The sequence below is a fragment of the Protomyctophum bolini genome (genome assembly GCF_963924005.1).
Source record: "Protomyctophum bolini genome assembly, chromosome: 15".
Taxonomy (NCBI): Eukaryota; Metazoa; Chordata; class Actinopteri; order Myctophiformes; family Myctophidae; genus Protomyctophum; species Protomyctophum bolini.
Genome location: NC_137876.1, coordinates 8,200,632 through 8,216,653, shown reverse-complemented (window position 1 = coordinate 8,216,653; position 16,022 = coordinate 8,200,632). Strand labels below are relative to the sequence as shown.

The following is a 16,022-nucleotide window of genomic DNA, read 5'->3' as shown; positions in this document are numbered from 1 at the left end:
CGTTAATGTGTGTAAAAATGAATGGGTTACCTTTGTTGAACAATTTTAGCTTCCCATCAGATGTCGCTGTTTACCACTAGAGGCATGGCACCCAGCCAGATGGAGTATGTCGGTCAGTAAGGCAAAGGGGAGGGAATCCACCAAGAGACCTTATTGGTCGCACCCCCCGACAGTTGATATTTCTCACACTCTCATTGGAAGGAGTGTAGTCGGTGTGTGTGTGTGTGTGTGTGTGTGTGTGTGTGTGTGTGTGTGTGTGTGTGTGTGTGTGTGTGTGTGTGTGTGTGTGTGTGTGCGCGCGCGCGCGCGAGAATGTTGCAGTTTCTGTTGATCACTCAGTTGTGAAAGTCAATCAATACCTCCGTTCCAAATTTTACGAGGTGGGGCGAGGTTGTATTTTATTTTATTTTATTTTATTTTATTTTATTTTATTTTATTTTATTTTATTTTATTTTATTTTATTTTATTTTATTTTATTTTATTTTATTTTATTTTATTTTATTTTGCAAAACATCAAGTTACATTATGTAAAGCTTAGTGCAAAAAAAGAAACACAGACTAGGTCGAAATAAAATTCACAAACGATTGCCTGGCATGCATGCCTGGTGGGTGGTGGCTGCCTTGTGATTTCTTTGTAGCAGCATACACAGAGTCAAAATCTGTCCTTGGTTAACCTCTTCTATTCGGCTCCATTATAATTACGTAACATAGAACATTCTGGTTCGAAGACTTTATTATGGGTTTGTGAGCACCAGCATGCTCACAAGGAGATGAGGGGAAAAGTGTTCCTCATTTTACAAACCAGTTTTAGGGTAATGAGTCATGACTAAGGAGGGTGCATGGCATGCACTGTCTAAAAACAGCCTAAATGAGTTTTGAATATGGACGAGTGTCAAATAGTTGATTAATGAAGAAAGCCACTATTTGAGACAATATTTATCCTCCATCTTACAGTGAAATCAAAACATTATTTGTAGAGTAGAATATATATTTTATTGGTTTTGTGCCATAATATGCCACTCTGGACTCCGTATAATACATTTTTTCCCCCATTTGTTTGGATTTGGAATTAGACCAGTTGGACTGTGTTAAACAAACATAATCTTGACGAGAGTTTATACAGAAAAAGGCCCCTTTGTCTGTCCTGGCTCCTTCTGAAATAGTTTGGCTGAGGGTGAACATCCCCTAGTGGTTTCAACTGAAGAGCTTTCATTACAGGCAAAAATTCATTTACCCAACAGGAAGCTGCCCAGAGGCCAGTCAGCACATTCAGCAGGACGTTTCAGCTGACCATAAGAGGGAGGGATGGAGGGTTACACAACATGACGCGCACACAGGATGTGGTATGGTCCCACTCAACTCCCAATTCAGCACGATGATGACGATGAAGCAAGTAGCGCTGACTGGACCTGCGTCCCGTATTTTCAATGATGTATTAGCCTTCCTGGATTCGATGATTTTACTGGAGTGGTCAAGTCACAAACCAAGAATGGACAAAAACATGTGTTGTGTGTGTTCTTATTGTCATTTATTACAAATATGTATTAAATAGGAAAAGTTAGACAGTAGTGTATAATCATAATAATGCTGATTTATAGCCACTTTTACATTATGTTGCATGTTTTCCCCAGTTTTGACAGATAAATGCATTATGCATTTCATAGCACAACACGCAATAATACATTCACAGACATACATACTGTACACTAATTCCAATATCAGTACAAAAAAGGAGGGTTGAGGGCATGGGGGAGTTTGGAGACAGAGGTTGAAATGTGTAAGACAGACTTCATACAAAGGCTTTGGCAAAAGAGTGCATACATTTTATCCATTATATGAAAGTAAACAGAAAAACATCTTGAGAGAAAAAAAAGATGCGTGTACAAAATAAGCAGTAGAGGAAAAAATGAGTCCAGTGCATATTTCTTTTTCCATGAGTAAAACAGCAGCAGCCATGTGTGCTTAGCTGCTAGCAAGTAAGTCCCTGTGGTAACTTGGGCATAGGTAGGTTGTTTAAGGAGGAGAGTTCATTGTTTAGTGGGAAGCAGCAGGTACCAGCATTCCAAGTGTGGCAAGGGCAGGTTTCAAAGAGGTCGCCTTTCCTGTGGTGATTTTGTTGAGGCCGCGAACCTCAGCCTGCCAGGAAGGAATCTTCTTTGTGGTCATGTGACGGCGGGCATGTTTGGTCAGGTGGTCACTGCGCATAAATCGCCTGTCACAGACTGGACACACAAACTTCTTTTCGCCCGTGTGCGTTCGCCTATGCCGTGACAGCTCATCGGAACGGGCAAACCTCTTGTCACAGCCGTCCCAGCTACAGCTGAAAGGCTTCTCACCTAATGAAGCATGAGAGAAAAGCGGGGGAAAGGGAGTCAGCAAGTGAGTCATTGCAGAGTCACAAAGAAACAATAAAAGTTGTTGTGCCTCTCCAGAGACATGAGTTCATTCTCATCCTACAAGACATCAGCATTACTCATAATATGATCATCAAGACCAGTCACTTTTGGGCACAGAAGCCCTGTGATACGCTGTCAAGACTCACCTGTGTGTGTTCGAAGGTGGGCCTTGAGGTGGGAACTTTTGAAGTACGTCTTCCTGCAGCCCGGGAAGTTGCACACATAGTTCCTCCTGCGGGAGAAGTCCATCTTGGCGACAACTGTGGCACCGCAGGGCCCTGCTGGCACATAGACCGGGGCTGGGGCCAGAGGTAGCAGTTTGGTATTGCCCAGGGTCATGACAGTCTGTGGGCAATGTGAGGCCTGAGAGACAGAGGACTGAGGGAGAACCAGCATCACTGTGCCCTGCGGTACTGCTGAGCCCATAATGAGTGACTGCTGGACGGGGATGCCACTGGCAGAGCGAGGCTGGGGTAGAATGGCTGTAGTGGTGGTGGTGGTTCTCAACCCAGCACAGGAGGTCTGAACCGCTGAGGGGATGAAGGCTGAGATTATGCCTGAATGGCTGCTAACAGGGAACATCTGGCAGATGATTTGCGAGCTGGTTACTGGAGGTGCTGAGAGGGTTGTGTGAATGGGAGTGGGTGGGCCGTTTAGTAGCTGGGTGTTGATGGGAGTGGGGTCAGTACGGTCCTTACAGGGCTGCGAGGGATTGGCCTGTGGCTCTGTCTGTATGACTTGTACTGCAGGTGTGAAAGGGGCGGGAGGAGTGGGCCGTGTGGTAATTTGCTCCATCTTTACCATACGTTGCTGCTGCTGCTGCTGCTGTTGCTGGCAGATCGGCTCGGCCGTTACTGTGTCTCTGTGTTTCTCTGGAGTGGGGGCCACTGGAATGCGGTGCTGGTAGGGGATGCTGTCTGCAGTGTGGCGAATGACACTGGTTGCCATCGACCTGCAGGGCTGTGATGGAATGGGGAGGGGAGGGGTCCTCTCAGCGATGGGGGACAGGGCATGTCGCTGAACCCCAGACCCACAGCGATGTGAGGATGCAGCCAAACTGGAGCTCGGTCTGCCTGTTGGGGAGGTGCTGGGCTGGTGGGCACACTGGGCAGAACTGGAAGTCTCAGTGAAGGTGGGGCTGTGGGGGGGAGTCATACACTGGATAAAAGAAAGAGACAGGTGAAGAAGCCTCGTGAGAAAGATTCATATAGGAAGATCACTGATGTATAACACGTTGGCTGTACTGCTGCTACATTAACATTCTTTCTTTGGCTTTCACAGTAGTGTTGTTTATAGAGATAAGAAACCCAGTATACTGTATACACAGAAACCTAATGGCCACTCTCTGAGTTATAAACTGTGATATTTATAACCCCCAAAGCTGAGAGGAGTTCTGGGTGAAGTCCAAACTACCTTTACTGTAACTTGTCGGTTAACAAGCTACATTACCTCCCACCTGTCCGTCCAGGTCACCGTTCATAAAACGGCAAACCCAATGCTTTCAGTAAACACATAGCAAATAGATAAGAGAAAGCTTATTTTGGAAAGCTTGGATCCCAAGTATATTATTTACTAATTAGCCCAGTAGGCTACTTGTGTAGCCCCCCCATTTCAATGCCCCAGCTTTTATCTATCTATCCGATCCATCCATCCATAGGTCTATCTATCTTATTATGGTAGGTTCATAACTCCATCAGTCCTGAAACATGAAGCACAGCTCTATTGGTCCAGATTGTATATCTCTTACCAGAGAGGAGAGGGAGACAAAGTCTTTTTGGGGTTCTGGAAGTTCTGTGGGTAGCGGGGAGTCACAAGAGTCTGAAGCTGGGGTGAGGGGTCTGGGCTTGCAGGGGTTCGGTCTGTGTCCACTGAGGAATGGCTCCTGACCCCAGGAACTCATACACACCAGGGCTTCAGCTGCCTCTAGGTCTGTGTACTCCAGACTGGAGGAACTGTTGCTGGCCCCACTGGAGATGAACTGCTCACTGTCATGTCTTCTTCTCTTCAAGTAGGACCCACATAGGGCCATAGGTTCTGCCTGAAGGGCAATCAAACAACGGTTAACATATTACAAATACAAATGCGGTATGTGGTGTTACTGTACATTGTTGGGTTGTTATGGTTAGTTCAAACATCTGTGCATTATGTTGTAGTAGGTATAGGCTTGACATCTCACAATGCCAGACAAGCATTCTGTTTTATTAAAAACAACAAACAGGAAATATTGAATTTTTGCCACTAATTCACCTCAGTCACCACTTCATTGTTTTGACTTTATTTCGGGCAAAGCCGCACAGCCTTGCCACAGTTGCCAGTAAGGGACTTAAGGGGGGGGGGGTGAAACTACACCCCACCCCAGCTTGCCTTGGGCAAGACGCCTCCCATTGCCAAATATAGACCACTGTGACGTGCTCCCAAGATGAGCCATGTGAAATCCCAATAAAGGAGGGTTTTCATCAGGACAGGAAGTAAGTAACTTTTGTTTTAAATGCTAGTAAAAATAAAATAAAATGTTTAACTATGCATGCATCCATTCCAACCTCAATAAACGAAAAAATGTTTCTTGTCCTTAATTTGTAGCCCATGCCGCATACATTCAAATTAAAATGTTGATTATATTTATATTATGCTACATTTCACCAGTGATGATGACAAAGAAAACTGGCTAGTAGAATGCAATACGTTTGCCCTTCTTTAATCACAGAAATGTCACGTTACACTCAAATCAAGGGTGATGCTTTGGATTTCACACATATTGCATGGTAACGTTTCAATGGCAGGTTAACGTAACGTTACAATTACATCATAACAAGTCATATGCGCACTGAAATAACCACGCAACTCAATGCCACTGACTGGACTGACGCGAAAACAAAGACGCACAATTTAAATTAATCTTACCCCATACGAGTCTGTCATCTCTATGAATTTCCGCGAAGGCATTGAAGAAGTATCTCACTTTTCCCGTCAGAGCCACTATGGAACAAAAGGAGCAGGTCTTGCTACTATAGTAGTCCGCCTGCGGTCAGTGAGAAGAACCTGAATGGGTTGAAGTGGTTTTTCAGTCACTGACTGTGCGGGTCTGGGTCGGCTCTCTCTCAGCTGTGTGTAAAACATGGGGAGGAGGGAAAGGAAAACAAAACTCACAACACACACCGGCGGGTGGCAACATGCCACCAATGAAAAACAAATGTGTGTGAGCGTCCGGCCAATGGGAGAGGAGAGAACGCGTGAACAGTGCATGGTCGCTGGGCGGTTGGAGGAAGCGGGGTGCGTGGCTGTTGGTGGGCGTGCTGGGGGAGTCAGCAGTGTCAGAGTAAACCCGATGAACTGGGAGCCGGAGAACTAGGCGAAAGGTCGCCTCAGTGCCGAGAGAAGAGAGGGAACCGCCGCGGGTTTCGCTCGTGTTTTTTTGGCCATGCTGCGTCGTTACTTTTTTTCCCTTTTTTTTTTTGAGTGGTGCAACCTAAACTCCTATAGACAGCTGTGTGTCCGTCCGAGCACGAAAATAGCTTTTGGTTTGTTTTCACAACCAAGTGTCACTAACACACACACACACACACACACATAGACATATTAACAGTATATGATGATTTGCAGTACAGTACAGTAGAGGTAGAGGGACCCCCACACTCTGTCATTTCTCAACCACGCGGGGCGGCTCGCCGGGACCGGGCCGGCCCCATGGGAGCGTTCCTGGGGGTCTGGACGTTCCGGGGACCCCCGGGACCCCCACACGGTAACTGTCATTTCTCAACTGTTTCGGACGTGGGGCGGCTCACCAGAACCGGGCCGGCACCCTGTGGGTCTGGAACTTCCAGAGACCCCCACACGGAGTTGCACCGTGCACTCTCTTCACACAGGTGTGATTTCTTTTTTTTGGGGGGGGGGGGGGGGGTTTGCCGAGAAGCGGATCAACAACCGCTTATTATTGTTCTCGTTTTAACTCTTCACGGGACACGTTTAAAGCCAGGTTAGGTGAAACAAAAAAGCTGAGATCAGATGAATAGGGAATAGGCTACTTGTCACGCCTTGTCATTCAGGATGTGAAATAGCATGGGTCACCGTGGTGTGGAGAAATGCTCAAATAACAATTTACAATAATAAAAATAACACCCGTGTTTATTGTTTATAAGGATCCACATTAGCTTTTGCCTTGACAAAAGCTAGTCTTCCTGGGGTCCGACACAGACAAACATTTAACATTTAACAAAGGCAATACTTACAATTGTTTACAAACACTAACTCAAAATAAAACATAGTGAAGTGAGGGGCGCTAATAAATAAAGTCTAACTCATGTTGATTAGGTGATGTAATGGTTATGTAAAACAAACGGTGCCAACACAAACATTAAATTCTCTTTATTGTTAATGGCATTTAATGTTTGTGTTAATAGGGACAAGATGGTATTTTTTCTATGGTAGCAAGGCCGTTTGCTTTAGGTCTTGTATAGGCTATAGCCTAATGATGCAACCATCTTTCTAGGAATTCAAGGGTGGAGCCATCCTCACTTGTTTTTGTCCATATAGTCTATCTACAATAATCATCTTTTGATTGATTTATTATCACACAGTTTGCACAATGCATGCCGTTAAAGCCACAAACTAAAATGTTTTCAATTGACATAACATGCTATAACCGCAAGGCCAAATGGATTCCACTATAGTTCTCCCATTGTTGAAAATATGATTTAAAAAAAGACAGCAATGACAGAAATTAAATGGCCATTGTGACAGTTTATGTAGCCTAAATGTCAGTTTATTGTTTATAGTCATCATAGTCTATTAGACATAACAATGTTTACACTCAACTACTACAACTAGGCTAAGTCGGCTTAGGGTCCTACTTGAACTGCTAAGGCTTTCGGCTTTCACCGACTATCTGACTAGTCGACACTGTGGTAGTTCAGACAAGTTGGTCATTGGTCCGACAAATGACTACCCACCTCATCTCCTAACCTAACCATAACCGCAAGCACGGGAGCAGACGCTAGTCCGACATGCGAATGAATGTCGGACTAATGCCATGTCTGAAAAGCGTCCACCCCCCGTAGTAACCAACCTAGTCGACTACTTTATGTTAGTAGTCGACAACAATTCAAATTCAGTACGAGTGGTCGGACTCGTATATGCCCTTAAACTACAACTCACTGAGAAAATCCTTTTCTGTCTGTTCCAGCCATTCTACTCCTACATTTCCCATGGTGCATATCACAGGGGCAAGCATTCAAGGAATGTCACATCCACCAAGGATCACAGACATAGAAAGCGCCCCTTCCGGCTCTGGGGCGAATGCTCTCAAGTGAGGGCAAGCTTCTGTGTTGGTGCCAAGGAACGTAATGAAACGGTGTAACACATTGTCAAATGTTTGGCCTATAGTCTTAAGCCGTATTTTATCATTTTGTTGATGATGTGTCACACAACCGATCTACAAGCTCACATCGGGTTACATCATGACATGTTGTTAGCTTGTAGATGTGCTGTCTTTCAATATTTTAGATAACTACCTGTTATATCCGTTGTCATAGCAACCCTTTTAACTCTGTCTGTGTAAGTCTGTGGTAAACGTCTGTGGAGAATGTGTGGTGAATGTCTGAAGAGTGCAAACTGACTGTGAAAAGTGGACTGACTAAGTAATCAAATGGTAAGTTTAGGGAATAAGGCTGGGGTTGCCATGGCAATCAATTGCTTCAGGCAGAGGCTGGAAATCGCACAGGTGTGGGGACACTGGCAGAGCCTGACCAGAGCCTTTTGTATAGCGGTTCTGGACAACCGTGTACCTGACCTCCTGCACTCCTTGTGGTGGTGTGGAATGCGTGTGTCGAATTTGAAGTTGGTGGGGCGAACAGTTCTCAAGTTATGTGGATTACAGATGTACATACACACGTACGTACGTACTTAGGTACACAGAGACGTGGTGCATTTCAGCCCAGTACACAAATTCATTCATTCACTCATTCACAGAGATCATGTTATAAACTTGCCATGTTCTGTAGATACTTGCCTCGCTTCATGATGGCCAGGTGGTTACTGTGAGGCATATTTTTTGGCAACTCAATGGGCAGCTTGGCAACACATATTATATTGGAATAATGTATTCAATAACATTTCCAACATAGTGTAGTAATGTTCAGATATCAAATGATGTTGCACTACACTACAGGATTATCCAAATCCATTTATCATTGTTCCATGACCCCTAAATAAGAATCATCATTTAACTTGTTCTGTAAAATAACTGGTCACACCTGTCACTCTGGTTGCAATATAATGACAGACCTTATAGGGCATGGTGGCACAGTTTGTAGTGCTGTTGCCTCACAGCTAGAAGGTCCTGGGATCGATTCCCGCTGGGGACGCTGTGGGCACTGGGGGCGTGTTCCCTCCTCCGTGTCATCAGTGCCCATACCCGAGGCGGGGTTGGCAAAAGGACCCTTCTGTGTGGAGTTTGCATGTTCTCCCCGTGTCCCCTAGGGTAGGTACCCTCACAAAAAACATGCAGTAATCCTGGTCTCTAAACTACCTCCACCTGGCCAACCGGGGCGCCTGATGGAGGGGAATGGAACTGGTCGGAATAACGTGTTTCTTCCACGCGCTACGTCCGGCTCCCCCCTCCCCCCTGTCAGGTGAAAAGAAACAACTTGGACTCCTCATGCATAGAAGGAAGCATGAGGTCAGTCCGCTGCCCCCACCACATGACTTTTCATCCACACGCGCACAACGTTGTTAGCACATGTGCCAGAGACGGACAGAAAGATTGGGGAAGGAAGGGCAAGCATCCTGGTAGAAACATGAACTCTACTGAGTGCACCTTGCTAGTTTCATAACTGACCACAAGTGCATGTCAAAATGCAAATCAGTCCTCTTGACCTACATATGCTGTTAGTTGCATTTGAACAAAGGAAATAGCTGTATCAAAATTCCCTGCAAATATAATCAAACTCTTAAGGTGGTTGCACACTGGGCGTGTTTTTCGAAAAACGCAGCTAAAAATCCAAAAACGCGTCTAGTGTGCAGGGACCAAAAGATTAAGGTTTGTTGACTAGCCTACTTTCGACTTGGTGGCCCTATCTTTGACACTCCTACAAATGTATAAAAACACAGCAAATGTTCCTTTTTAATGTTCCAATCAGAGCTCTTATCATTGTTAAAAACTCTTTTCCTATGCCCACAATCCACGTATGTCTGTCTCATGCTATTTCATTGCTCTATTTCCTTGCAGACTGCCTGCAACAGTTGGGAGTTGTGGCAGGTGTGTCGGGCTGGCCCTGGCAGTATGACTCACAGACATAAGCATGACCTCAGAGAGGGTAAGGAGGGCTGGGAGCTTTATAGCAATGTCGTTTCAGTGCCAGCAGTTAGCGAGGAGTTAAGAGGAAAGAAGTGAGCATGCAGACATGCAGGCGAGGCCTCAGTACAGCAGGCTGTTTGTGATATAAGTGGGGCAGTCCGCGTCAACTCAGCCAGGGAATCTGGAGGAAAGGTTACGCTTGGTCCTATCTGGGTCTCCGCATACACACGTCCCCAGGTTGGCAACTCCCTTAAACGAAGGAACTCTTGGAGAGGAGTCCAAAAAAGGGGGAGTGGTCCCAGCAAGGTTAAATATACCACCTATGGCACCTAAGGACTATATTTCACTGACAGTCCTTCTTCTCTGATATGTGGACAATGTATAGAGTCATGTATATTCTACCCCAGAAATACCCTCTCAAAGTAAAGCTATGCGTGTGTCCTAAAATGTATAACTCTGTATATCTCTACTTCAGATTTACCTTTATTAGTCACAGCAAAACACAAATCGGCATATTCAGATAATGAGCAGCAGCAATACTACTCCAACTAATAATAATATTCATGTTATTTATTACACTTGAAATTGATAGTCTATCGGGAGATAATCAATTTCAAGTATAACAAGTGTAACAAAATTGAATATTGCAAAGTGAACCAAACATCTAAAATGATAAGCATGATCAGCCTTACTTTGTCTTTGTTGTGGACATGCAAACAGTAGCATTGAACACACACAGTAACTGTTAATTTAATTTCTTCAATGTATACACAGACAGCCTCAGTGGAGATGTTTCTGAGAAATCAATTGATATGCAGTATACGTAATGATTTTCTTGAGACTTAAAACTGGTTATTATTGACTATTCTGCAGTATGTAATGTCATACTGCATGTTTTGATTTGGTTAGGCTAACATACTGTAAATAATTGACATAAGATGTGAATTTCTGAATTTGAGAACTCATTTGAATCCCTGGTAAACACTGACATCAGCAACACACTCATTCTCATCATTACTGGAGGCGGACATCTGGGTGAAAGGACACCAGAGAAAAGTAATCTACAGAACAGGCTCCCTGGAATGCTCATACACAATGGAATCCTGAATGTTAATTTAACTCAGAGAGCATACAAATGGAACCAAATGAACCCAGCTGTGGGGGTCCATGTGGGGGTCCATTTGGTATACTCCCATAAGTTACAGACCCATACGTGTAGACTTAATTGTTTCCATTTGTACACTCTCAGAGTTAAATTAACCCTCTGACTTTTACAGTGGAGAATAGTTTACAGTTCATTCTTGTGCCTATTTCTCATACTTTTCTCTCATTTTGTTATTTTGTTCCTTCCCGCTTTCTTATTCATGTATTCACTTACTTACTAATGTAATGTACCTGCTATCTATACCACTTTCTCTTATTGCCCCATTAGTTTGAGATCAGTTTTGGCAAAGGCATTGTTTTTTATGAAAACATAGTGGGTGGGTCAGTCAGAACTCAGAAGTGATGCAAGCTCTGAGGTGAGACCATAATAATTACCTCAACACTGCAGTGTCTGCACCACCAGTTCCATATCTAGGTGAAAGGACACAGCATGAGACATTTGTACATGACATGGCCTCTGTTGTGACTGTAATGCCATGGACCTCCCACCTCACAGGACCTTGCACCAATCACCTAGTTTTCTGCCAAGGCATATACCTGCATGGGCACTAGTGATATTAGCTTGCTCCATGATGATGTATTTAATTGGCACATCCTATTCAATGTCACATTGCATTTTTGGGAAAACAGTATAAATGGTTAGAAAATAGCGTGGTGGTGTTTGTGACACCTTCAGTTTACGCCGAGCACTGAAAATATGAAATAATATATTTTTTCAGTTAACCCATTGCATGGCAATTGTTTTTAACATTTGGAATTTCAAATGTTTTTAATTGTCAAGCTTTCTGACATGATAATTGTCTCTGTCGGGTGGAAACCTAATATGTCCAAAACTGTTACTTTTCAGGATTCAAATTCCAAAATATCACAACTTCACAAGTATAGCAGATCGACAAGCTCACATTTCGAGCTTGTAGATCTACTACTTTTGAGACGCTGCGGTATGATCAAGTAGGGCATTAATTTACGACAAAACACAAAGTAAACATATTAAGAGGTTTCTGCCTGACAATATACCTAGTGTCTGCAGTCTGCACCACCGGTTTGGTATGTAGTGAAAGGAGGACAGCATGAGATATTTATAAACCAACGATATTGACATAATGCCCACTAGGGCCTCACACCAAACACTTGGTTCCCTGCCAAAGCATGCAGTGTACCTGGCATTGATATGAGATGTCATCCTCATCCTCCACGCATGCTGTAATAGTTGGTCTTTGATCTATTTGGCTCTCATTCAATGTCAGATTTTATTCAAATCTACAGTACAGAGATGTTTGCGAGACCGATCATCTTACCCACACTGAAATAGGAAATGTTTTTTCAATGAAAAGATATTGCAGGGCAATTATTTTGTATCCATTCCTGGAGCTATAATGCATCACTGAATACTAAGTCCTGCCCCTTCCTCCTACACATACTGTATAGGTATACATCCACCCTGATTCATCGACAAGCAACAATCACGATTGGTGGGCACTGGATTCTAAAGCCAATCTGTTACCATGACACTCTTGCTGTCTGTTGTCCTGGCAACGGTGGAGCATGAGGCAGGTTTGAAGGCTCCAAAGAGAAATTCCTTGGAGATGGTATGGGCATGTGTGGTTGTAGTGCCTTATTATGACGATTAGATGCTCAGACATCTGAGAGAATAAGAATCGCTGTCTGGAATCCTGGCTGTGAGACAAAACCATGCGTTTCATGCTCTTCTCAGACCTAGCTTCCTTACAATGCCCTCCACATTGGGCAGAAGATTAGGAACATTTCGTGGAAATGGCTGATAAGCTCATAATGGGTCGTAATGCGATGCATTGAGCTGCTAGCTTGTACCTTTGTTGTAGAGGGGAGAAAAGGAGGTGACTGAGTATAGACTCCTGGAGGACCCTATAGTCTACTATAGTCTACTATAGTCTAATATATCTAGGGTGGTTTTAAAGGTAAGAAGCAGAACCTGTTACTGCAAATGCACTTAAATTACAACAGCTTGTCTCCTTATGGAGGAGTATTTCAGTCCATATCATGGTTAGATTTCGCATGATTGGATGTTTTCTAAGCTGATGTCATGATGTCAGAGATATTATATGCTACAGCACATAGCCTAATTTCCTACAATACATGGCACCTGGAGGGAACTGGATTATCTCAACTAAAAAACACTACAGTGTTTGACCAGCAATACATTATTACATGGTAGACAGATATGTTTTAAACCAAGTTGATGAATCGTGTCAGATCCAAAGAGAACATATAGTCTATGTAAGACAAAGGAATCAGCCACAGGGTCTGATGCTAACCAGTAGTCAGTTGTCTTCGATCTATCTCAATGTAAACAACCTTTGTCCCAAATTCGAAAAATATTCCTAAATGGTAACGCAAACATTTTGAGTTTTTCTGAGACCAAGCTACAATTCTTTTTTTTATTCTTGTCTATTGGCTTGTGTATATTGACTATAGTAATTCATTGTTTGGATTGTTTATTGTAATTCCTTAAATTTTTGAGAAATTAATTCTTCATGAATGAATTTGTCAACTTATGTTATTATCTTTTAACCATGATACAATGTTTTAAAAAACTCATCTTTTCACCATGATCATGTAATATGAGAAGTGAATTTATGTGATGTGTGAGGAGTATTTGCTTTGAGGATGTTAACAGAAAAGGTCAGAGGGAGCTGAATTGTGTTTTTGTAGATCTGGAGATAGGGTGCCGAGAGAGGAACTGTGGTATTGTATGAGGAAGTCTGGTGTGACAGCGAAGTATGTTAGAGTGGTGCAGGACATGTATGGAAGTTGTAAGACAGTGGTGAGTGTGCTATGGGTGTGACAGAGGAGTTCATGGTGGAAGTGGGTCTGGAAGTGGGTATACTGCATCAGTCAATGGAATGTGCTTTGTTCATTAAACTGGGGATATTATTCAACATTTAACTTGCAACATTCATATTAGTGTCATCATAGGCGGATCTAGAAATGATGGGCCCCTGGGCCACCGTCATGCCAACGGCCCTGAGTGTCATCACAAATCACCAATTTAAGGGGCACAATTCTGAACTTAATGCATAGTTGGGATTTGGGGTTACCACGGAAGCCTCTTCCACCCCTTTGCTCATTTGTCAGTCAAATACATCCAAATGAATGAAAGTGACAGATTCGCTGTGGCCATTTCCAGATAAACATACAGACTTGGAAGACTTCCCTATCCTCTGACCTTCCTTAAACTCTTTCACTCTAAAAACAGCTATGGGTTTAAACGAGGACAACGTATTTACCCGACCAGAGCCTGGAACAAACATTTAACCAAGAGCGATGAGGGGAACTGAAAAGAGAGAAAGTGTGTGAGAGAGGCAGGGGGAGGGAGAGACCAGATGGCTTAGCACTCAAGGGCAACAGGGAGGCAGGCAGGTAATGTTGGCTATTGCCCAGCTGTTAAAATGTAACTAACTTCAGACACCTTACCTCCACACATAGAAGCCTACAAAGTTGATCATGGTTTAGACTTCTGTCAAGTGTGCAAATTGTACTAAATAGACCTTTTTTGGTACCTATACAGTAACCACAGGTCATTATCCTTTTACCTGTACCACAGTAAAGTAAAAGTACATTGAAATTGTACTTAAGTAAAGTACTTAACTGAATATATTTAGTTAATTACTTTCCACCACTGCAGTAATAACTGTCTAGTAATTAATATTCAATTAGAGGACATGTCTGTCATGTGTTAACTATATATTTGTGATTCTGTCTGTTTCAATCCATTTGTCTTACACAGACATGCAGGTTACTACAGTATAGGCATGATAAACTCATGTCAGTAGAGGACATCTGAGGACACAGCAGTTTGCTGCCAGGTTTCTCTTTCAGTATACACTACGACGTCTATGGGCTCGGCGGTCTTGTCACGCCTGCATCCTGTCAGCAGGGTTACGGGTGATGCCCAGACATCTGCTCCCGTGGAAAGGCACTGGGACTGGAGCCATGGCTGTGTGGTTCTTCTGTTGCACTGGGATGTAGAATCTCTCCCCCTCTCTCTCTCCATCATCTCCCTCGTCGTGCCTAATTTATACCATGTTGCACGCAGACAATAGCAGATCTACAAGCTCACGATGCGACCCATTGTTTATGTGAGCTTGTAGGTCTTTTTCACAGTCGTAGACTGTAAGACAAAGTATCAGGCTTCACAGAGCTCCATGCAGACCGACCTGCACCACAGGCACCGTGACATTATGGTTTTTGACACGCTATATATCATTGGTAAATGGCCTTTCATTTATAGTGTCTTTTTCCACTGACAGCGGAGGGTTTGAGGTCAGATGTAGAGTTGCTGGCTGGCTCCAGATGTAGGTGATGATCCAGTCTTCTCCATGTATGGTTATAATCCAGGGTTGGATGAGGTCAGTGTCGTGATCTTCATATATGGAGATGGCCATATATGGTGGCGTGACGTGTCACGAGGCATGACCATACTATATGGAGGCGTGGTGTCACGACTCGGCGTGATGTCACGAGGCGTGACCATAAATGGAGGTGTGATGTCGTCGCCTTGATGTCACGAGATGTCACGAGGTGTGATGAATCGGCAACCATAGGCGTGACCAATGGACGGACAGATTTTTCTAGTTTTCATAGTAAATGTGACCTTCGTGACGTTTAGTAACAGAAAAGTCTCCCTGCCTCTTCGGCTATTTAGTAGCGGCAACCCATAAAATTGGTGACCTACCTGCGTGCATTTTCTTTTTTAGCTGGAAAGATGAGGAGACCTGTGTTACTCTATAGCAATTATTTGATAACTAGTTTAACCTTTTAAGAAAACAGAACCTTTAATGTGTTCTCTATACCAGTGCAATAGTTATTCTGGTTCTTATAATATCTCATTCAAAGTAAGTACTGTATATGATACTACCCTCTGTGTACACTTCAACATGTGCAATAATTAGCATGTATTTATCGAACTACAATCTATCAAGTACAAATTGGCTTAACCCCCCCCCAACCCTGTCAGTCTGTCTGTCTGCCGCACTTACAACTCATCCATAGTTTTCTTAATTATTAGTCTGGGAGGGAAAGTGATTAAATGTGCTTATTTCATAATAACTGCCCAACATGGGTCTGGGGGTGAACAGCAGTGACATGGGTAAATACAGTATGGGTGCAGACCAGACCAACATACATGTAGC

At 43.5% G+C, this 16,022-nt stretch overlaps 1 protein-coding gene across 1 annotated transcript; it reads right to left on the bottom strand.

The window, feature by feature from the left end:
* Positions 1-1,506: 1,506 nt before the first annotated feature.
* klf11b (Kruppel like factor 11b) lies at positions 1,507-5,514 on the bottom strand. The gene is made up of 4 exons (XM_080783458.1): positions 5,298-5,514; positions 4,144-4,434; positions 2,543-3,554; positions 1,507-2,336 (listed from the first exon to the last, which is right to left on the bottom strand). Exons 1-4 carry the CDS (start codon positions 5,337-5,339, stop codon positions 2,035-2,037), a joined length of 1,647 nt encoding a protein of 548 aa, XP_080639584.1. The 5' UTR covers positions 5,340-5,514; the 3' UTR covers positions 1,507-2,034.
* Between the last annotated feature and the right edge of the window lie 10,508 nt (positions 5,515-16,022).